The sequence below is a fragment of the Mauremys reevesii genome, linkage group 7, assembly GCF_016161935.1.
Source record: "Mauremys reevesii isolate NIE-2019 linkage group 7, ASM1616193v1, whole genome shotgun sequence".
NCBI classification, from domain to species: Eukaryota; Metazoa; Chordata; order Testudines; family Geoemydidae; genus Mauremys; species Mauremys reevesii.
The window spans coordinates 14,299,571-14,323,345 of NC_052629.1; the positions used below are offsets into that span (position 1 = coordinate 14,299,571).

At 43.1% G+C, this 23,775-nt stretch overlaps 1 protein-coding gene across 1 annotated transcript in view; it reads right to left on the minus strand.

Moving 5' to 3' along the window:
• The window catches only part of HSPA12A (heat shock protein family A (Hsp70) member 12A), a 79,333-nt gene extending 62,956 nt beyond the window's left edge, over positions 1–16,377 (minus strand). Inside the window, exon 1 of the mRNA XM_039547763.1 lies at positions 15,854–16,377. Within this exon, the coding sequence (XP_039403697.1) occupies positions 15,854–15,881 (28 nt within the window). The 5' untranslated portion in view covers positions 15,882–16,377. The remainder of the gene's footprint in view (positions 1–15,853) is intronic.
• Between the last annotated feature and the right edge of the window lie 7,398 nt (positions 16,378–23,775).

A 23,775-nucleotide genomic window follows, 5' to 3' on the forward strand; every position in this document is an offset into this window, starting at 1 on the left:
ATAGCATGGCAATCATGGAGCCCATTTTGCCTTTTGTCACTGTCACCATATGTGTACTAGATGCTGCTGACAGACGCGGTACTGCACTGCTACACAGCAGCATTCATTTGCCTTTGCAAGATAGCAGAGACGGTTACCAATCATATTGCACCGTCTGCCATTGTAAATTGGCGATGAGATGACGGTTATCAGTCGTTCTGTACCGTCTGCTGCTATCATGGGTGCTCCTGGCTGGCCTCGCTGAGGTCAGCCGGGGGCGCATAGGCAAAAATGGGACCCTGGGTCATTCCCTTCCTATGTTTTGTCTAAAAATGGAGTCAGTCCAGCCTAGAATATGGGGCAAGTGTACTAGAGAACCAGAGAGCACAGCCGCTCCGTGTCAGAGCCCCAGAGATCCCACAGAAATGATGAGCTGCATGCCATTCTAGGGGGTGCCCCTGCAACAACCCCACCTGTTGCTTCCCTCCTCCCCCAACCCTCCTGGGCTACCGTGGCAGTGTCCCCCCATTTGTGTGATGAAGTAATAAAGAATGCAGGAATAAGAAACACAGACTTTTTAGTGAGATAAAATAAGGGGGAGGAAGCCTCCAGCTGCTATGATAGTCCAGGCAGGACATTAAAGGGTAGGGGGGAGAGGAGACCAGCCTTCCGCTGCTATGATAGTCCAGGCAGTACAGAATCTTTTCTTTAGACATGACGGGGGGGACTGATAGAGCTCAGCCCCCAGTTGCTATGATGAGGACAGTTACCAGCCGTTCTGTACCATCTGCTGGGAATGACCAGGAGTCATTCCTATTTTTACCCAGGTGCCCCCGGCCGACCTCACCGAGGCCAGCCAGGAGCACTCACGGGCTGATGACGAGGACGGATACCAGTCCTTCTGCACTATACCGTCTGCCACCAGGGAGGGGAGAGGAGAGGATGCTGATATTTAGCGCTGCAGCACCCCGTCCACCAGCAGCATGCAGTAGACATAGGGTGACATTGAAAAAAAGGCGAGAAACGATTTTTTCCCCTTTTCTTTCGGGGGGGGGGGAAGGGTGTAAATTGATGACATACATCCTGAAACACCCAGGAAAATGTTTTTGACCCTTCAGGCACTTGGAGCCCAGCCAAGAATGCAAATGCTTTTTGGAGACTGCGGGGACTGTGGGATAGCTGGAGTCCTCAGTCCCCCCTCCCTCCCTCCATGAGCGTCCATTTGATTCTTTGGTTTTCCGTTATGCTTCTCATGCAGCACTGTGCTGAGTCCCTGCTTGGCCTCTTGTCTATCATAGCCTGGAGATTTTTTCAAATGCTTTGTCATTTCGTCTTCTGTAACGGAGCTCTGATAGAACAGATGTGTCTCCCCATACAGCGATCAGATCCAGTATCTCCCGTATGGTCCATGCTGGAGCTCTTTTTGGATTTGGGACTGCATCGCCACCTGTGCTGATCAGAGCTCCACGCTGGGCAAACAGGAAATGAAATTCAAAAGTTCGCGAGGCTTTTCCTGTCTACCTGGCCAGTGCATCCGAGTTCAGATGGCTTTCCAGAGTGGTCACAATGGTGCACTGTGGGATAGCACCCGGAGGCCAATACCGTCGATTTGCGGCCACACTAACCCTAATCCGACATGGCAATACCGATTTCAGCGCTACTCCTCTTGTCGGTGAGGAGTACAGAAACCAGTTTAAAGAGCCCTTTATATCGATATAAAGGGCCTCATTGTGTGGACGGGTGCAGGGTTAAATCGGTATAACACTGCTAAATTCGGTTTAAACGCGTAGTGTAGACCAGGCCTCACACTGATCCGGAACTCTTAGTACGGTCATAGCACAAAGAACTGGGGATGGGTTGTTGTGACATATTCCCTCTAAATGAAACCTTGCTTAACATCTAAACCCCTCCTATGGTGGTGAGTCCCAGTGTTTGAACCTCAAAGTCAGCTGGGCCCACCATGATTCTGCAGGGGCAGCCATACATATCAAATGCCTGCTACCCACACTCATACCCACTTATGAATTTATAAAACGATCAATTCTGCTCCCTATTTCATTTTTGCATTTCTAGAATTTTAGTTACATTATTAAGAAGCGTATACAGGATTGTATTCATGTAGTAAACTACTGTATTTTCCTTAACATTTATTTATTATTACAGACCACTGGGTACAATATAAAGAATTACAATCTGCTATCGTACTATATTAAAACAATTGTTAAAACAGTTAGCTTTTGTTTAAAGAGACACTATCCAGAAATATACCCATCAGATTTTTCTATTTAACAAGCTCTTACCATATTACAGAGTGAGCATCGTTACAATGCCTATAATACGGTATGTCATTTCTAGAGATTTTAATAAATTGACTAAAATCCCTATATACTCACCTATATACTAGACCAGGCTTATCTATCAAATGTTATTTAAAAAAAAAGGACAGGTGTGCTGTGTTTTGTTGCAGATGAATGTGCTACGTCTGAGTGTTGAAAAAAAAGTAACCAAATATCTTAGTATCTATCTGTCCTCTATTCTATTGCATACGTAATTGGCATGTTAATTTTTCCATTATCACAACCTTCCATATTTTTTGAGACATTCCTCTATGGTTGGGCTATTTTTCTCTTTTTCAGTGAGAGGCTTCCAATAGCCGAGCAGCTACTAGCAAGGATTAATTCTTTTTCCTGTTATGTGACCATTTCAGCTAGGGAGCCCTAAAAGGATTACCAAAGGATCATGTGGTAAATATCCAACAATTTGTGGTATTTGGTTATGGACTGCCTCTCAACACTCTCTAATGCCTGGACACGTCCACCATATACGCATAAAAGCTGCTCTTTCACCACAATTTCTCCCACATTTATCCCCATTCAATCTCTATATATCTTTTAACCTGACTGGTGTGAAGTCCCCTCAAAACAGGATCTTAAAGACATTTTCTTTTATTATGCTATAGACTGAGGTTGCTGGTACTCTTTTCCAGCTCAAACCCCATTCCTCTGGGGCAATTTGTCCTGGTCCTTTACCTAGAGTGTCATATTTGGATTGTTTTTGTTAGGAGAGTTGTTTGCAAAGATTCATATACATTAGTGACATTTTTTTGTTTCCTAATTGACATGATGCGATAACGTCTATTAAAGTTAACTGTCTAAAAAGTTGAGATATATAATGCCTGACTTGAAATACTGATACCAGGAGAGAGAGAGGGCCAGTTAAAGTTAGTTTTCATCTCTAAATAAGTTAGAAAAGTTCCTCTACTGAACAGCTAGCTAACCAGGTGTATTCCATGTGTATTCAATCTTTGAAGCTCTCTGGTTCATGATTTGGTTTAAGATCTGGATTATTTGCAAGGCTGTCATTGGTGAGGAAAAAGAACTTAACTCTAGCTCAATCACAAACACATAGAGTAGCCTTTGCTAAATAGGTATATCAATTTCTGGATGGCATGATTTTTTATTAATCTATGTTAGCCTAGCAATGTTTACACTGCCCCAATTTCCTATTCAATAAGGGCCCAGTGTTTGACTGGGTTAAAAAACCCCAGTCCGCTATTGGTTTGAATCAGCTGGCTTGACAGTACCACAGAATATTTGAACAATTAGCCCAGCCTGTTTAATAGGGTTGTATAAAGTATCTGCACTCACTCTTGATCTTTTCTTATTCCATATGAATTTTAACAATGTCCTTTGTATTCCTGCTAGGATTTTATCTGGAATAAACACAGAAAGATTTTTAAATAATTATTTTTATTAGCATTGCCTTAGAGCTGAGAGGCCCCATTATGAGAGGTTCTGTACAAAGATATAATGAGAGACCAGCCTTGCCCTGAAAAATTTACAATCTAAATAGATGTTGTGGATTTTAAAGCCTGAAGGGATCATTATGATCATCTCGTGCGACTTCCTTCATAACCCAGGCCATAGAATTTGACCCAGTAGCTTCTGCATGAAACCCATATCGGGCTGAGTTAGAGCATATTTTTAGAAAGACATCCTATCTTATTCAAAGACATCAGGTAATGGAATTAAATTGTTCCAAAAAACAACAGACAGATATACAAAGACAAAACAGACTTAAAAGTGAGAGCAGAAGCCCAGAGAGTTCAATGATCACACAGCAGGTCGATGAAGGTGCCAGGAACAGAACCTCAGTCACCCCAAACTCCTAAGTCCAGTGCTTAATCCTCTAGACCATAGGGTCTCACAGTAAAGTAAGTACAAAGTGCAATTCAAAACTCTTTAGACTCATTTTAACTATCTAGAGAATTTTCCTGGAAGCAAAGCTTGGTGGTCTGCATATTTCACATTGTCAGTGATGTTTGCACAACAGGAAATGCAGGATTTACTACATGGCTGTTTGGGAAGCAACACAGCTGGCAAAAACTGTATTGAGGCAGACAGTATTATGCGGTTAAACTGAAGTAAAGTATTGCTGGGATACTATCTCACCTTTAATACAAGATTGAAAGCAAAATGTCAGAGCTTACAAAAGCATCACAACAACCTGGTACAATCTACAGCCTGGAGGGTTTTAGTGCAGATACAAAAATGCTTTGAAAGGAAAAAAAGGAAAATCAAAAAGAAACAGAAATACAAAAATTAAAAACATTTCAATCTATAAATGAAAAGAACATATTCAGCATAAAAAATAAATACTTCCTGCTCTCAGCGCAGTCAACGACAGTGTTGCTATTAACTTCAATGAAAATAGGGTAAGGTCCTTTATTTTAAACATCAGCACGTTTCCCACCTTATTTCTTGAAGAGTACAATACCTTTCACTTCCATGGAGACTGCCCCAGCTAATGACCATTCCAAATCTAGGTTTTCTGTTAACTTTTCATAATAATCAATCAGCCAGAATGCTGCTGTGCAATATCACTGATTGCCTTTAACACACTATTACTGTGCTCTAAATGCTAAGATATCTGCACAGTTGAAGTAAACGTCTACAAATAAAATTTGTCTCACCAGAACCAATGCCTTTTCCTGTTTATTATAACTACTCTGCTTTGGATCATTTTTATGACTCAACCCAGGAGCCACATCTGTGCTCTTTCATCAAGTATTCTCAAGATCTTTTCAGTTTTACACTGTTATTACCAGAAAGAACTCTGGATTCGTACAACCTCAATTTATTTGCTATGGGTGATAACCCTGTGCAGATAGCTAACTTAATCAGAGTTTAAGTGGACCACTGGGTTTGTGTTGGCACGCTGCTCAGAGGTGAATTTCACCCTCTCTGAGAACTTGTCTTCTTGAAGGAACTCAGAATTCAGCCCAGTGATACCTTGGAGGCTGGATGAAAAAGAACGATCACGCTCCTCCTTTGCCATCTCCCACTCACACCTGTTGTCATACTGTACCCTATTCCTGGCACCTTTTCTGCGCACCAAGCAACCTCCTTTTCCCCCTGAAAACTCCTTCCTCAAACTCACTTCCTTCTGGCGTCCCTGCACTAATAATCTCCAATCAGGCATTACCTTTGCCCACATCTTCATAAAAAACAAATAACCTCCTCTTTCCCCCCAGTAAATAGAAAACACAAAGAAACAGAATTCAGATTCTGTGTAAAACTATCTTCTCCTAAGTGCAGTTTCCTGATGTTCATTCTCCTCATTCCATCTCTCATCATATCATCCAAATGGCTTAGATTGCAAGCTTTTCAGGACATACTGTATACCTTGTTTTTTTCCATGTCTATAAAGTGCCATGCAAACCTGGGCTGCTAGATAAATATATGCAGTGTTACTGTAGCCATGTTGGTCCAAAGATATTAGAGACACAAGGTGAGTGAGGTAATATATTTTATTGGACCAACTTCTTCTGCCGGTGAGACAAGCTTTTGAGCTACACAGAGCTCTTCCTGATCTGAGGCATTACATATTAAGCAAGAGATTTGGTATAGAAAATACAACTAATGTGAACAAACAGGAAACTACTCTGGATGTATTGTTTACTATCTTTGGTTGATTAGTCACTTACTCAGCTTTCACCATGATTGTTAGATTCACACAAAAACTCCTGTCATTCGCTAAACAGAATGACCTCAGTTACTTTTGCTTCTTTAAATGTGCATTATATTCGGAAACATTTTCCCTTTCACAGTTTTTAGGAATACCAAAGATGCTCTTGGATCCAGACAAAAGCAAAAAGACTATAGAAAAAAAGTAGAACTGGCTAGTATGGAAAAGTCTGACTGTGAAAAGCAATAAATAAATAAACAACAGATGGTCACATGGCAATGAGTGTTATCAGTAAAGCCCTTGACATTCTACAAGGCTAAAAGTCCTACATTTGCTCACAGATGGGGAAATAAGAGAATGTCAGCAGTTGCAGAAGGACAAGGATGGTGTCAAATTTCAACATTCATTGGCAGAGCCAACAGTGAGTCTGTAGATTAGGATTAGTGGGTTAGTATCTAAGTGATATCTCATAGCAAAAACAAGAACTAACCTATATTAGCTTTATTGCCTGTTTATGATACTGAAAATGTTTCAGCAAATGGATTTTTTGGTAACAAGTGGTATTAATAGTTGTAGATCCCAGACTACATTTGAAAACATGATGCAGTGGCAGAAGACAGCAGACCCTTAAGACACATGGAAGAATACTCCATGAAATTGTTGCAACTCCAAGCAGTTGTATATTACAAACCGAGGACTTGTCTTCACTACACGCTAAATTGGCGCTGCTGCGATTGATGCAGTGGTGTCAGTTTAGCACATCGGATGAAGACGCACTATGTCGACGGGAGCACGTTCTCCAGTTGACGTAATTAATCCACCTCATTGAGAGGTGGAAGCTATGTTGGTGGGAGAGCGTGTCCTGTCGACACAGCGCAGTGTAAACACCACATCAAGTCAATGTAAGTTATGTCACTCAGGGGGGTGGCTTTTTCATACTCTTGAGCAACGTAGCTTATAATCGACTTAAGCGGTAATGTAGACAAGGCCCAAACATGCCTATGTAGTTCCTGTATTGTGCCATTACTGTAATATCCAAGTGCTTTAGCTATATTAGGCATCAAGTTTTGAATCAGGCAAAAGTTATCGACTAAGCAGATGAAAGTTACATCTCTACAGTTGGGAGATGCAAAGAACTTGATAAGCCTAAAAACATAAGGGGAACAGAGCTGACTAAGTGGGAGCGCTATTACAAAGAGCTATTTCTTGAACGTAACAGTTCCATGAGGACAATACTGGAAGCTTTTGTAAACTGTACTCCCTACTGTTTTGATTACAGTGTGTGCGCTCTTCGAAGGTATCCATGGAAACTTAAGAAAGAGGTGTTAGATTTGTTAGATCTATTTGGCACAGGGAAATGGGGCTATTTGCCAGTCTGTCTGGTACAACCACAGCTATTTAAATCTTTAAGAGTGGAGACAGCTAAGATGAAATCCAACAGATCAAACAGTTAGCAGATTGACCAGGAATGCATTTCCCACCTAACCCAGTACTATAGGACATTAAGAACATTTTAAAGAAATTGTGATATTTAAGTTATCATACTTGGTGTTACAGACAATCAGCCCAGTCCCTACAGCGAACAGGGATAGGTCAAATTCTCCACCCGCTCCCAAGATAAAGGATGCCAATACCTGGTGTCACGTGACATAAGGCCATGAAGGAGAGGGCAGCATAGGGATGGTACTGGATGGTACAAGGAACTGGAGATCCTCCCAATGGAGAGAGAGTAGGTGAATGACATGCTCTACGCATCCCCATCTTCCAATGGAGAGAGGGTGTGGGTGAGTGGTGTCCAAACCCCAGCAGAGAGAGTGGGAGTGTGGGATAGATGATCTAAACCCCCAGAAGGTGAGAGAATGCAGGCAATGCTCCCAGAAGATGCTGTGGGGCATGGGGCATGGTACAGATTTCCCCACATTGATCCTCCACTGAAAGGTAATAAACAGTGGGCCTCTAGGTTTCCTCTTCCAAAAAGGCAACTGCAGGTAGGACAGTTCATTGAGGGAGCTTTGGGGATGGAGGAATATGGGTTTTCATGGGTGGGATGATGGCATCCACATGGTCAGATAAGCATGTATGGTTCTGGGTGCTTATCTGAACCCCAAACCTTTTAAAGGTCCTTCTAGCAATTTTAAAATAACTTAAAAGTTCACCAAGATATACAGAGCAACCCTTTAGAGCAATGGTGGGCAACCTGCAGCTCCCATTGGCCAGAAACGGCAAACCACAGCCACTGAGAGCTGCAGGGGGCCGTGCCTGCGGATGGTCAATATCAGCAAGATGTCTCGGGGCCCGCAATCCAATTACTATGAGACTGTATGAGACCTGCAAGTCACCCACCACTGTTTTAGAGTCTGTGGGCCTTTGCTTCTGGGTCTTTGGAGAATTGCTGCTGGAAAAAATAGTGTGTGTGGGCAACAATGGAAGGGAGAAAAGGAACAGAGTTCACCCTTAACATGTGGAGTGTTACTGTTAAAGATTCTCTTTTAACTATAGCTGTGAGTAGGGAATTTCCAGTAGTGTTGGGTAAACTCTGCTTTGTATAGTCTGGAAATCAGATTCTGGCCCCAAATCCAGAGCCTTTGAGCTGTCACAGTGGCTCTAAAGGGCCAATAAAGCTGTCTCCCTGGCCTTGGTCCCAATTCTTCACTGTCTTGCAGGCTATATACAGTCATTTTCACCTGTGCAAAGTGTCAGGTCCTCTGCAGTGACCAAGTTGTGCTCAATGCTGGGGGCACAGGGGGGAGAGCTAGGGGAGGGACAGAGGGCTCTAAGCCACTTTTGTGGCTGCGGGATCCTGGAGCTGCAGAGAGTCAGTCTAGACCTGGTGTAATTTATCACAGCCTCAAGGTTGCTCAAAGTTATAATCTCAGTTAACTGGCTTTCAAGCTGCTGTGACACCACAGCAGTGCAAATCAGCCATAACGAAGCCAAGGATCTGGGCCAGTGAGTGTGAAGTGGCTAATGTAACACACTGCCAGACCCAAATGGTACACAGGGTGCAAGGCTGAGGAAAATCGGATCCAGCAACTTCCAAAGGCAATTCTCATACGTCCTTGACCCACCCTTATGCAGTCCTAAATAGTGCTACTCGGGAGACGAGAACAAAGGCCCTCTGTGCTGAGAGCTCTCTCTCCTATCCTTTAGATTCATTTTGTAAAGAGTATTTTAGTGCATTCTATTTTTAGACTGACTGCATTTTACTTTTCGGTGATGTGATAACATTTTTTAAAAACCCTCTGAATCTGACTTGGGAGCAATTTCCTGTTACAATATCTATGTATCCACCACTACCAGTTCACTGTGGCAATCCTACTTTTAAAACACTGCATTCTCTGTTTTAAAAATACCTTGCGGTATAATGAAAAGCTCCCATTTATTTTCTCTGTCTTACATACATGCATTACTATGCCACTCATCACCATAGCAAATGCGCATATTTATCAGCCCTTATTCTTGTCATTAAGACACATAATATCATTCCTTATTAACCAAAGTAAGAGTCTGATCTACTCATTGATTTTGCTCTTGAGCATAAATCTTAATCGGGTGACTAGTCCAGCTCATTTCAGCGGGACTGAGTAAAATGTGTTCTTCTGAGCACAACTGATAGGAACAGACTCTGTGGGTCTGATCCTCAGCTACAGCAGAGGAGTGCTCAGCACATCTGAGGCACAGACTCAATGGTACCCATTGTATCCCCCCTCCCCCCCATCCTGAGGCTGCCCTGACACAGTGTAGAGCAGAACGAAGGCTCCCAGGAGCACTTATGGCGGCTGGTAGTCACCAGGACACAGAGACGCCAGCCACTGGAACGCTACAGAGGCCCAATACCACTTCAGATTTCCCCTATGCGATGGTGACACGTCTCCCCCAAGGGCCATATCCCCATTATTTAGAGTGCACCAATGTGCTCGTGCAAAGTGGCTGCATCGTGCACTCCAGGATTGGGGCCTGTATATTTAAGAGCTTTAGAACTGTCTCCTATTAGTTCTGCATCACACTCCATCCTCTTTCCTGCTGGTGAATTCAAGCTGAACAGACCTGAGTGTCAGTCAGTCACCTCGATTCTTTCCTAGTGCTTCAAACACTTAAATGAAGCTGTTAGATGGAAAAGCTATACAACTTCATGAATGCTATACAAATGCCTAATAAATAAGTAAATAAAATAATTATGAAGAGACAAATAGGTCAAAACTTAGCATTTAACAAAGAGGTACTTACCTGCAAACTTGTGGCAATTGTCAAATTAAATTGACATTTAAAAAAAAAAAAAGGAATACAGCCCATCAGTTTCCTCACAAAATTTGCTAACAGTTTACAGAACAGTATCTCAATGAGTTAAGATCTTTCCTCTCCTAATCTAGAAACACTGCACTTACATGAAACTGCTTTCTTCTATTCATGCTTTCCATGATTATTTATTGAGACCAAGAGTGACCTTAGCACAGTGTAAACATACAAATATTCATGGCTCCTGTTCTACAGAACATACGATCTAGTATAGACAGAGAGAGATTTTCAAAAACACTTAATAATAGTAGACTAACTCTACCTCTCACTGAAGTCAAGGGTAAAACTCCCACTGTTAGAGTTAGGCTAACACCATTTTGGAAATCCCACCTACAGGGCTGATTTCCTGCCTGGAGTTCCTCCACTGAAGTCAGAGTAATGTCAGTGATGAGTTTAGCCCATACTGTGTGAGAAGAGTCCAGACACAAGTAATGAAGGTGGACGGGATACCAGCCTTTGCAGAAAAACTGTGTTTTAAGGGTGGATTTGAATGAGCAGAGGGGGGTTCTTTGGTGCACATGAAGAGAGTAGGGAACACCGTGCAAGATGAGAAAAACAGTGGGAAGGATACAAAGGGAGTGGTTGTGAGAGAGGCTTGGTATGGCACAGGGCAGTGGTTCTTAACCAGGGGTCCGGGGCTCATTGTGGGGCCGCGAGCAGGTTTCAGTGGGTCGGCCAAAATAAGCCAGAGAGCAGGGCCAGCGTTAGACTCACGGGGGTCCAGGGATGAAGCCAAAACCCGAGCCCCATCGCCCTGGGCTGAAACCGAAGCCCAAGCAACTTCGCTTTGCGGGGCCTCCCGTGGCAGGGACCCCAGGCAACTGCCCTGCTTGCTACCCCCTAAGGCCAGCCCTGGCTTTGAATCTACTGGATATGCAGAGGAAGAGTTGTTGTGGCACAAGCAGGCTGTGGAGTTTTTATAGCACGTTGGGAGGGGCCTCAGAAAGAAAAAGATTGAGAACCCCTGGAATAGGGAACTGGAGACAAAATCTGGCACGTGGCCAGGAGAGGCGTTGTGCACAGCTTTGAAGGAAAGGACCAGAAGCCTGAACCTAATGCAGCAGGAGAGGTGAAGCCCATAATAGGAATGAAAGTTGACACCAACATGCCCAAAACAATGAGGAGAAGCTGACTTTGGCAAGTCACATGAGGACTTCAACTGAGGAAATCTGTGATCATGCAAAACAAGCATTCAACAGAAAATGATGGAGGTGATGTATTTCATTAAAATCTTCTAAAATGTATTATCCTAATTTCAATAAAAATGACGCTGTCAGAGAACTGAATGGATTCAAATGCCATCTTTTAGTTATGGGGCCAGATGCACCTGAGGCGACAGTCCGGTCCTCCTGCGTAAAACTGAGCAGCATAAAGGCTGCTCTAACATGCAGTGACTGTTCATGTCCCAAAGAGGTCACGCCAGCTCCTGGTGATAGCGACTGTGGCTAAGGTATCCCTACACCTCAGTTACATTGGCTCAGAGTGTGGGGAATAGGAGCTGTTACATCAGCTCAATGCCACCTGAGTATGCCCCGATGTTCATCGATTCCAAAGCCAGAAGGGACCATTGTAACCATCTAGTCTGACCTCCTGCATAACAGGCCATAGAACTTCCCCACCAAAATTCTTTTTAACGACAGCATATCTGGAAAAAAAAATCCAATCTTGATTTTAAAATTGCCCATGAAGAGCCCATTATCAAATATTTATTCCCCATGAAGGTACTTATAGGCTGGGATCAAGTCATCCCTTAACCTTCTCTTTAAGATAAACAGGTCGAGCTCCTTGAGTCTATCACTATAAGGCATGTTTTCAAATCCTTTCATCATTCTTGTTGCTCTTCTCCAAACCTTCTCCATTTTATCAACATTCTTCTTGAACTGTGGACACGAGAACTGGACACAGTATTCCAGCAGTGATCACACCAGTGCCAAATATTTAAGTAAAACAACCTCAACTCCTATTTAGGATTCCCCTGTTTATTCATTCAAGGATACCATTAGCCCTTCCGGCCAGTGTCACACTGGGAGCTCGTTCATCTGACTATCCACCACAACCCCCAAATGATTTTCAGAGTCACTGATTCCCAGGATAGAGTCCCCCATCCTGTAAGCATGGCTTACCTTCTTTATTCCTAGATGTATACATTTATATTTAGTGTATCCAAATGCATGTAGTTTGCTCATGCCCAACTTACCAAGCGATTCTGATTGCTCTGTAATAGTGACTTGTCCTCTTCATTACTTACTTCTCTCTAATCTTTGTGCCATCCACAGATTTTACTAGTGGTGATTTTATATTCTCTTCCAGGTCATTGATAAAAAAAATGTTTAATAGGGTAGGGCCAAGAACCGATCACTGAGGGACCCCATTAGAAACATACCTGCTTGATGATGATTCCACGTTTACAATTACATATTGAGACCTATCAGCTAGCCAGTTTTTAATCCATTTAATGAGTGCCTTGTTAATTTTGTATCATTCTAGTTTTTTAATCAAAATGTTGTACTAAGTCAAATACTTCAAAAAGTCTAAATATATAACATCAACACTATTACCTTTAACAATCAAACTTGTAACCCCATCAAAAAAAATTAAGTTAGTTTGACAGGACCTATCTTCCATAAACCCAGTGTAGGACAGATCCTCTGGGGCCTGATAGGCTTTAGGGAAACTTTGCATCCATGGAGAAGCAAAATGTCGCCCTAGCACAGGACAGGGTCTGGTTCAGGGGCTAAAATGTGCTAGACATTCAGGTTAAAAGCTTATCACACTGTGTACTGTTTTTTTAAAAAACAAAACAAACTAAACAAAAAACAAACTTATCTGCTAACTTGGTGTCATTCAAATATGAGTCAATGGTTTATATTTCTTTAAGATAGTATTATTAAAGCTTTAACACAACAGAGTCTATGAATAAAATTAGTCACGCTCATGCTGGCCAAACTGCAAATACTGCAGTGCTGTGCTGTGCTACTTGTAGCCATAAAAATGATTAACAGCTGGCGCATACAGCATTTTGCTATTTTACATAGGTGTGTGTCATTTTTGCAGCACACCACACTGCTATAAATTTTTGCAGCCCTAACACTACCAATATACGTACTCTCATTTAGCAGTATTTTTTTTCAGATTCCTTTTTCTCCAACTGTTTCAGTGTTCCATAGACTACGAAAGATGTAAGTATTCCTGGTATGACAAATCATTACTTTGCTACATCATATTCCTTCTTATGGTGGAATCCTTCCTGCTTAGGTTCTTCCTCTGAACATTTAATTTAAACATTGCAATACACCAGATTTGCAACTATGTGTAAAAATATGTAATACACTGTCATCTAACAGATGAGTGAATCTGCTTTCTACTCTTCCCTTTGTCAGCTGTCTGCTATAACAGCATTATAGTTAACTTCATCAAGCCAGACAGACAAATCATTACAGCCTTTATTTAAAAAAAAAAAAAATTTACATGAGGGGAAGGAGAGTATTGGAGTTCCCAGCAACTCTTGGCAAGCAAAGCAACAAAAGAGCAAAGCACATATCTTTAAGATTCAACTAGTTTTTCAAACAAATGTTCTGTTCTAGAGTTTTCAAAATGGATGCTCTCGGACATTCCCATTTAAGATGCATTGCAGTTGAACTATTTTATTCAGGAATATACTCCTCTAAACCACATGCTAATCCCATATAAACCTAGCCCTTTATTTCTCTCTACATCATCATCTAGAATTTCATTTGTGCAGAGACTGGGATTCAAAGTTGCAATGTTTTCAAACCTCTGCAGCACCCACATGGAGAGGAAGCAAGTACATCACACTGGCTATATTTTATTCCCCTATAATTATTATTTGCATTCTGGTAATACCCATACTGTGCTGGCACCTTCACAGACATATGCATACACAGTTGTAGTTCCTACCTCCCCCCACCCCAAATCACTGTTTTATTCCTATGCACTGTAATTACAAATGGACCTTTTTTCTTTCTTTCTTTTTTTCAATTTATTAGAATCCTCCTGAGCTGGATAAAAGGAGACCCGGAACAGCTCCTCCTTTTGATTTTACAAAGTCAAAACCCCATGTTCAAGGTTGTGCAAAACTGCCTCTAGTTTTTTCCCATCTCTGAGACTCCTTAGATTCGGAGCTATCTGGCTGCTCCAGGATGCTGAAGATATGATGTGATCCAAAGGTGGGGGAGAGGAGATGATTCTGTATCACAAACCCCAGGGCACTGATGCACTGACAGGCCTGCCTCTCTATTAGTCTAAGATGCCGCTTCCCTTTATTTCAATTGCAGCAGCACCTGACTTGAATTACAAAGTGTGCCCTTGCCCAGAGTCTGACCCTATCCTGGGAGAGGAGACTGGCCAGTGGGAGACACGGGGAGAGAGGCCTGGGCTAGCTGGGTGCTGTATTAGCCTTTGGGAAACAACGGCTGCATTGGCAGCTTTGTTGGGGTCTGATCGCCTCTGACCCAGCAGCGCCCCACCCAGCCGTATGTGTGGTGGCTCCAAGGGGCAGCCCGGGGACAGAGAGGAGATGTGTGATCAGGGGCATAACGTTTCTCCGCATTGTTTTGTCACCTGGCTCCCACCATCAGCCCCCTCTTGTCTAGGGCGACTAGACAGCAAGTGTGAAAAAACTGGACGGGGTGGGAGGTAATAGGAGCCTATATAAGAAAAAGACCCAAAAATCAGGACTGTCCCTATCAAATTGGGACATCTGGTCTTTAGCTCAGTGGTTTGAGCATTGGCCTGCTAAACCCAGGGTTGTGAGTTCAATCCTTGAGAACACTTAGGGATCTGGGGCAAAATCAGTACTTGGTTCTGCTAGTGAAGGCAAGGGGCTGGACTCAATAACCTTTCGGGGGCCCTTCCAGTTCTATGAAATAGGTATATCTCCATTTATTTTTTTTACTCCCGGCCTGCTGCACCGATTGCTCTCCCAGACAGCAGAGGATGAGCAGCAGCAGCCCCTACGGGGGTCATGTCAGGCTAAAACTCGTCTCTTCGGTGGGGGAGCAGGACTGCAGCTGGCTCGGGAAACGCCTGGCCACCCCCGCCCGGGGGGAAACCGCTCGGCTGCACTGCGCGACCGTATGTGAGCATCAATCCAGCCCCAGGCCAGTATCCCCTCGCCCTGCCGGGAGCGGAGCGCGCCCCGCACTCAGCAGCGCGGCCCTGCCCCGCACCGTCCCGGGGCCGTCTGCGCGAAGCCACGCGGAGGGCTCGGTCCAGCTGCACCGCTGTGCCTAGGCGAGGCGAGGCGGGGCGGGGCGAGGCGGGCCTGGCCCGGGGCGATACAGCAGACAGGGGCGGTCGGGGCTAGCGCCAGCTCCGCACAGAGCCGTTTCTGCTCCGCGCAGCGCGGGGGTCGCCTCCCGCCGCCGATGTCCTTCAGCGGCCGGGAGCCCTCCGCATGCAGCGCACCCCCCGACGGGACGCGGCTGCCCCGGAGCCGCACTCCTGCCCGGCCCCTTGCTGCAGCGGCTGAGGCGAGCCGCAGCCCCACGCGCATTCCCGGGGAGGTTTCCTGCATTGCGGAGGGGCTGCTCCGTGCCCGGCCGGCAGGGGCTTCCCCGCTGCAGGCAAAAGGGAACGCGGTTCCTCCTACCTGCGGTGCCGCCCTCCGTCTCGGCCATGGCTGGAGCCGCCTCTCGCCCCTCTCCGTCCTGCAGCCGCACGCGGGGCGCCCCTCACGCTGCAGCCTGAGCCATCGCCGGCTGCTGCTGCCTCCTCAGCAGGCTGGAGCCCAGACGAGGCTTCGCTCCTTCCTCCCTCCCCCACCCTCGTAGCGCCTTCCCACCGATGGTGCAGGGAGCCAGAGGGACGGCTCAGCGTTTGACCCCTGTGCTTTCCTGCGGGCTGCAGGGCTACGGCTGCTCAGATTGCTGCAGAGCCCCTCCCCTGCGAGCGTGCGCTCGCCCTCCGCTTCTCCCTCAAACAGGGTACCCCAGGCTGCGACTGACAGACTCGCTCGTGGAGCTGCTAAAGGACGGAGAAGCTCAGGGGAGGGAGCCAGCCTAGCTTTGAATGTGTACTTCGTTGTCATTGCTATCGCTTTCGGTGCGCAAACGAAGCTGACAGCGTCATGAGGCTAGTTCTACAACCAAACACCCTGCACATGGCTGAGTGGTTGGAAACTGGAGCGTGCTGCTTATAGCATGGGCTGGCCTTTGTGCACAGAAAAACAACAACACCGCACTAAGGAGTTGGAGCAAGGGCAAACATCATTTGTAAAAGATGCATGGGGTATTTGGCTTTGCATTTTCTGTGACAAACAGCATTGCCAGCCCCGAATGTTAAAAAATCATGAGATTTAAAAAAAAAACTTATTTGCTTTCTGGCTTTCAGGCCTTTAGCATGCACTTGAGACATCATCAAACTCTTCTCCACAGCCATAAGAGCTAGAACGTTTCATTAGGAAAATATAAAAGTAAGCCAAGAAACTCAAATAATCACATGACTCTATGAGCTGGGGATTCAAGAAAATCATCAAATATTTCATGCCTCATGCTAAAATCATGAGTTGTCAACATTGGATAAGAGTCCCTTAGAAGCAAGAAAATAAAATGAGGGCTAATTTCCTACCACTAAAAATAAACCTTTTAGTAGAAGAAAAAGTTCTCCTGAAACACCATTAGCCTGATCCCCCAGTACCTTGTGTCCTGTGTGGTTATTCACATCCATAGAAAGTAAATCCAAAGCGGGTGTTAATGTTACCAATTCTGATTGTCCAGCAATTACATCTACTTGGCGCTGGTATAAATGACCACACAAGATGCAAGGCAAGGCAGAAACAGGTCCCCGGACCTTGGGTTTAGAGAGTGAGATTTGTATAAACACTTTAGCCATTGGCTCATCTCTCCTCTTATTGACTTTATGTCAATGACTGAATGCTTTCAAAAATTCCACCCAGAGTTTCTACTGAATCCTCCCATCAAAGCTGCCCGTCAGAGAAGGCAGGGTCCTTGTGAAACCCCAGAAGACAGAGCATCCTTAAAACCGCCCATATGGCAGGACACTTATGCAGCATGCCTGCTCCTCCTTTCTGCTGCCAGGTCTTGTCTTCCATACCTCTGCTGTAGCAAGATTGTCACAGGAGCCTTCATGCCATTAGCTCTGAGCCCTGTGGCTATGCACTGTCCCCTCTGTGAAGGAGGAGCTGTGGCAGAAGATTTACAGATTTACAATAAACACGTGCATCTGACAGATGATATTGATGAGCCCTTTATAAGCACCTAGAAAGACAGACTTCAGCCTAAAAATCCACTGTGTGGCTAGGGGAGAATGCAGTGCAGTTACTGCTCCCGACCCTGCCGCCTCCTCCTCCTCTGCAAGTCAACCATAAAAAGGAGCTTCCTGCACTGGCAGGAAGAAGAGAGGGAAGGAGGCATGCAGTATTATCTCCTGAGCAAAGATTTAGAGCTAAAGAGTGTCTCACCCCAATACTTATACTAACCATCAGCTGACACTCTTGCAGAAGCCCCAACTGCTCCAGGATCACATAAAGATCTCCCAGGGAGGTGAGGACACTATGACACAGAGCTGCTGCTTCCCTCCCCCTTTCCTCTGCTCCACTCATGCAGCAGAGGAGAACATCTGGCCTTTAGTCTGCTTTAATTATATATTTAGAGTCTGGCTCAAAAATTGAACTGTTATTAATCAGCATAGGAAATAGGAAACAAAACAACTTTCATTTAATGTTATGGTTTCCTGACAAGCTAAAAATTTCACATACAATTAAATACACTTTAACTGCAACTGATCTGTGGCTTTACAATTATGTATTTAAATAACAAACAAAAATCTGTAAAAGCAGCAAAGAGTCCTGTGGCACCTTATAGACTAACAGACGTTTTGGAGCATGAGCTTTCGTGGGTGAATACCCACTTCGTCAGATGCATGTCACAAAAATCTGGCATTGCAGGGAAAATATGACATACAAGCAAGTTTTCCTGTTTATCTTTGAAGCAACCAAAATGCCCACATAAAAATAGCATTTGCTAGATATAAACATCTTTTTGAATGTCAAGGCAGTGACTACATTACTCAATATCGTGCCAGGTTGCCTAAGTTACAGACTCAGTTGTAGGTATTGTGAATAATGCAGAAAGAGCATATCCGAATGTGTGTAGCAACTAGTTACAAAAATCAAATCTTTTGCTTGTACACTTAGCATCACTGTTAAAAATCTAATGAGTTGAACCATGTCAAGAAATCTACTTCAGCTAAAATATATGTCCCTAGTCCAGAGCAAAAAGCGTACACAAGACTGTGGCACCTTACTTTTTCTTGAGGCTTTATCAATAGAGAAAACTAGGTTATAGAAAAATAAAGGGGTGAAGGAAGGATCTTTTCCCTTTGCCATTTCTCTCCCTCATGAACAAATAAAAGAAAACATTCTGCATGGTGGAAGTAACTTTCACAGAAGGTCACTGAGCCTGATTTGGGGCTGGGAAGGTTTCTTTTCTCTTTTTCTTTAGAAGGTCTGTCATTTTTATGGTCATTTTGACATGCTGTTTAGAATTTGTGGTTTTAATGGCTGAGATTCTGATAAGCACAACAGGAAATTAGTCTACATAAATAAATACAAACACAAAGATAAATATTGTGAATTGATTTCTAAAAAGACTGGATAACTATATGACCAGCAATATCCTCTGTAGTTATGAAGTCTCAAATAAGGTAACCACCTTATGTCCTGATGCATGGGATTTGATCTCTGCATGGGAAGAAATTCTTACCCTCTCCAGTACAGTACTGCACCAATTGCTGTGTGTTTTATGGGGGAGCAGAGATGGGGAGGGCAGGAGAGGAGAGGTTTGTTTCCCCACTGAAGCATCAGGTATTGGCCATTCTCAGAAGCATGATTCTGACTTGATGAACCATTGGTATTGCCAGGGCATCCATCAGCATAGATTCTAAGCACCAAATCCTGTCATTACAATTTACAGCTATCTGACCATAATGGATGCATCATCAGCCTAATAATAGCTAGGCGTGTGGGCTGTGTTCCATCTCTGGTCCCTACTTGGAACTGGGACTTAATACATCATTTTTTTTCACATTTACATAGCACCTTCCATCCCAAATGATCCCGAAGCACTATGCAAACTTAAATTGAAACCTAGATCAATTAATTCAGCCATACTGAAATGTACCTCCCTCTGGGGTGAAACACAGCAACTATTCTCACAGCACACAGCAACTCTACACAGCACTTTAGGGCAGGGAGTGAAGAACACTCTACCAATTCAAACTGCAGAGGGAATTTAAGTCAGCAGAATGCATTTAATGGAGCTGGATTATAAATGACCAATTCCAACTCAATACCCATTTCTCAGTCAGTCAGAAATGTTAATAAATCTAATCTTCAACAATGCTCCTGCTGCATCAAGCCAGCTTTAAGTGACACATTTTAGGGCATGCTTATACTAGCCTTTTGTGCCCCCAGTTTTTCACCATTACTGCCATCAGTTCAGTTCCACTGGTGGTAGCAATGGTGAGAGCACTAGTACAGCCAGGGTTCCAGGTGGCTGCTGACATGTTATGCTCTGTGTGATTTAACCCTGCTCACAGCATGTCTATCTGATATCATGCTTACATCACTAGGATGCCACTGCCTTATTTAAGCCAACACTCCCACGGTTGCTAACGCTGGTGGAGCTGAACTGGTGGTAGCACTTGTGAGAAATCTGAAGCAAAAGAGCCAATTGCAGGCAAGACTTCAGACTGGGGCTAGCCTAGGACAGTCATTGACGGTCGGCCCAACCCTGTGAGGCCTCTGCACAGGAGAGATGACACTGAAACAAGAGGGACTTGGATGCATTGGCAGAAATAAATAAGAGTAATAACAACTCTTTCTAAACTATGACTTTAACAAGGGCTGTCAGTCTCTTGCTCAGACACTAATGGCCAGACACAACTCGCTATCCACACACACAACTCCTGTTAGCATCAACTGAAGTTGCCTGAGCAAATCAAGGGCAGTATATAGCCCTTTTAGTGTTTGTGACAGTGAGACTGACAGAAGTTATTACAGTCAAACACTAAGGGCCATATAATACCCTGAAGTCTACCACACAGCTCCTGTTGGTGTCAGTGGGAGTTGATTATATAAAGCCCTAAAAATACACTGAATTTAAAGCAAAATAAAGGAAAGTTGCATACATTAAACCTGTTGAAAGTAATGACAGCATTACAATCCCTGACCTAGGGCACTGACTACTGCTTTCCTGCTATTCTGTAAGCAATGGATTCACAGTCCAAAGAACTGTCACCGTACACTTTCTGGAATATATGACGCATTCTTGGTCTGATTTTTTGGTTGGATTTTCACAACTATTATTTCAAATTCTATACTTTATGCTGACTGTAGATACTCTTCCCAGATCTCAAAACTTTTAAAATTCTCTCAGTTCCTCTTGGTTCACGTACTAATCTCTTCCTCCTCCTTCTATCTCTCCCCCCAAGAACAAGTAGGCACTGGAGAATCTTCTCCATTCCTAAAACCATTTCTTTGTATTGCTACTTGGTCCTTTGCAAAAGGTAAGAAAGTCTGGGATGAAAAGACTAAGTGGGCACATTGAGGTGGATGAGTGGTTTCTCCAAAAGGAGGATGTTCCTCCAATCCCCTTTCTCCAGTATCCATCTGTCCGTTTTATAACATTACCTATCCCTGTGGTATCAGAGTGTGTGTATGAAAGATGTACAATTCTTTATTCTCCGCACAGATTCACTTTACCCCTGCACAGATTAACAGAATAGGCTTTAGGGCAAATCTACTATGTTGAAGATATTACGAGAGTGTTTCCAGTGCTCATATGATACAGACTTCAACGGCACAGACCTTGTGTCAAAAGGTTTATTCATTTTTAGGGAAATATTTTCAAAGGCACAAATGGTAACAAGGTGACTAACTTCCATTGCTTTTTCACTTTTTATTTTCCTTTTTTCCACTCTGTAACTTTTCAAAATGGCTCCAACTTTGAAAAAGTTGCAGTGGCCAAAGGAAAAATGAACACACTGCAACTTTGCCAACCTGTAGTTTTTCCAATGTTGAGTTATTATTATGTATTACTTGTACTGTGGAGCACCCAGAAGCCCTAGTCATGGACTCATTGCGCTAGGTGCTGTACAAACAGAGAACAAAAAGATGGTCCCTGTCCCAAAGAGCTTACAATCATGCTGTACCTGTTCGGTGGCTGTCAATCAAATCCAGTACCTTTTGCCACCACTAACATTACTGAAAGAAATAAAAGAATTGGTGATAAGGGTGCAGTTTACATACATTATATAAGTTACTGTGAGCACATTATTCTATGAGCATACACACCCTATTGTGTATATATATAGTGAAAAATTCAACAGACATTTCATATTATCTTTAAAAGGTCAACTTAATTTTGCCTCTGCAATGACTTCATTTATAGCCCATTTCTTATTGTAGCTCCTAACCGAAACAAAGCTGCATGCGTGTAGGGCACAATAGAGAAACATAGTTTTGTTTACAGGATATGTAAGATACACAAGAATTTGTAGGCTGATTATAGAAGGGCTAATCTCTGCAGCTCCCGTTGAACTCCTCAGGAGTTATGAGTGCTCAACACCTTTGAAAATTAGGCCACTAGACAGATAGGACCAGATTCTGGCACCCTTACTCAGTATGGCCTCAATTCAGGAAAACTCTCAAGCTTGTGCTTAAGTGCTGTGCTGAATAGGGGGCATTGTGCTGTATTTTCATCTGCAAATAGTCTCACTGATTTGAATAAGACTACTCAAGTTGTAAAGTATTAACCGATGTAAGTAAGAGCAGCAGAATCTGGTCCTTTAAAAATATCCCCAGCAAGGAGTGACTTTAGAAAGGTAACACTGGGTGGTGTTAGGGGAGAGGATTCAGAAACTGAGCAACATCACCAAACATTTAGGCTCACAGTTGTCATCACAGAAATACATAAAGCACCAGCATGTGCTCTATCTAAGCATGTTTTCCGTGGTTCAGTTAAATACCAGAACAAAAAGCAGCAATGCTGCAAGTTAATCAGCACATGATTCACATGATGCTCAAAAAAAAAAAAATACAACTGGAAAATCTTCAATTTGGAGGATATAAAATTTCCACAAACTGAATAATCTCAGAGAAAAATATTGTCCCAGATTTAATTCCCAAGAACTGTTTTCCAAAGGCACGTGTCTGGTTACATTTTTTCAGATCATCTGAGAAGATGTGTTTAGAATATGCAAAAACAATAGAAGAATGCATCCCACCAGAGTCTCAAGATTAATAGAGGATAAAAGAGAATAGTATATCATAGCCTTATAGTGTGCATTTCAAAGGTCATTAGATTTCACCTTCCCTGTCTCTGCCTCTTGGCGCCCATATCACTGAATGAGTAGGAGGCAAGATAGATATCACAGTGAGATACACATTTTGTGTGGAGGAATAAAATAAGCTCAAAAGTCAACTGAAAAAGAAGCAAGTGACATTCAATGGTGGTATTGGACAAATAAGTGAAACAAAATGATTAATTTTAAAACAAGGTATTTACAGCATACAGTGAATCTTGCATCTCTGACCAAAGCTTGACCAAATCGGTTAATTAATGAAGGTGGTCTTCTAAAGGTAGGCGTGTATTTGATGATGCTTAATAAGGGTGGTCCTTTGTATAGTTTTCACTGTAGTTAAATTAGTAATAACACATATTTGTAACTACTTTAGAAGCGCTGATACAGGGTTTCTATACAGTCATTCTAAGCAGGGATATTATTTTTTTAGCAAGGTGGTTGCCCCAAGTGCTAAACTTAGAAATGACACTTGTAATTAAACATTTTGGGTGTGAATCACCATTGTTACTCTGGTTTTAAGATGGTGGAATGGAGTCCCCCTAGCAAAAAAAAAAAAAAAATATGGAGCAGTGCAGTGGTGAATCAGGCCTTTATTCTCAAACAGAATTCTATGTTTATTTCTGGTTTGAATTGTATTTCACCATCCATTGGGCTAAGAAAAAGGTATAGCTTTTCTCATAAGGATGAGCTATAAATTTGGGTTTCTCTGTGCAAGGAGTTTCATGGGATAAATAAGATTACCCGTGCATCAAAAAATTAAAAATTCTATGCTCAATATTTTCAAATTCTGCATATTTTATTTGTCAAAATAACACAATTTAATCACACCAGTTTCAATTATCTTGGGTCATTTATTTCAAAATACCTGTCAGCAAGTATGTCTGTAACAATACAGACAACAAAAAAGATTTAGAAAATGTTTTTTGACAAAGAGATTCCTTCCTAGGCATACAGTATTAATACAGAACTCTGAGTAATAATTCATTTAAACTACAGTACAGAACCATATTTCCTGCACACACACCCTAGAAGCAGTGTAAAGGCTGGGGGAGTCAGGGGTAATGGAGGAGCTAAGGGAGAGGGAAATAATTGCTGGGAAGGAGCCTGGGTCTGAACTTGGAGGACTGTTGGGTGTGGGTGGGAAAAAAGTATGGAACCGGTTTTTTGTGGGGTGGGAAGGGACAGTTA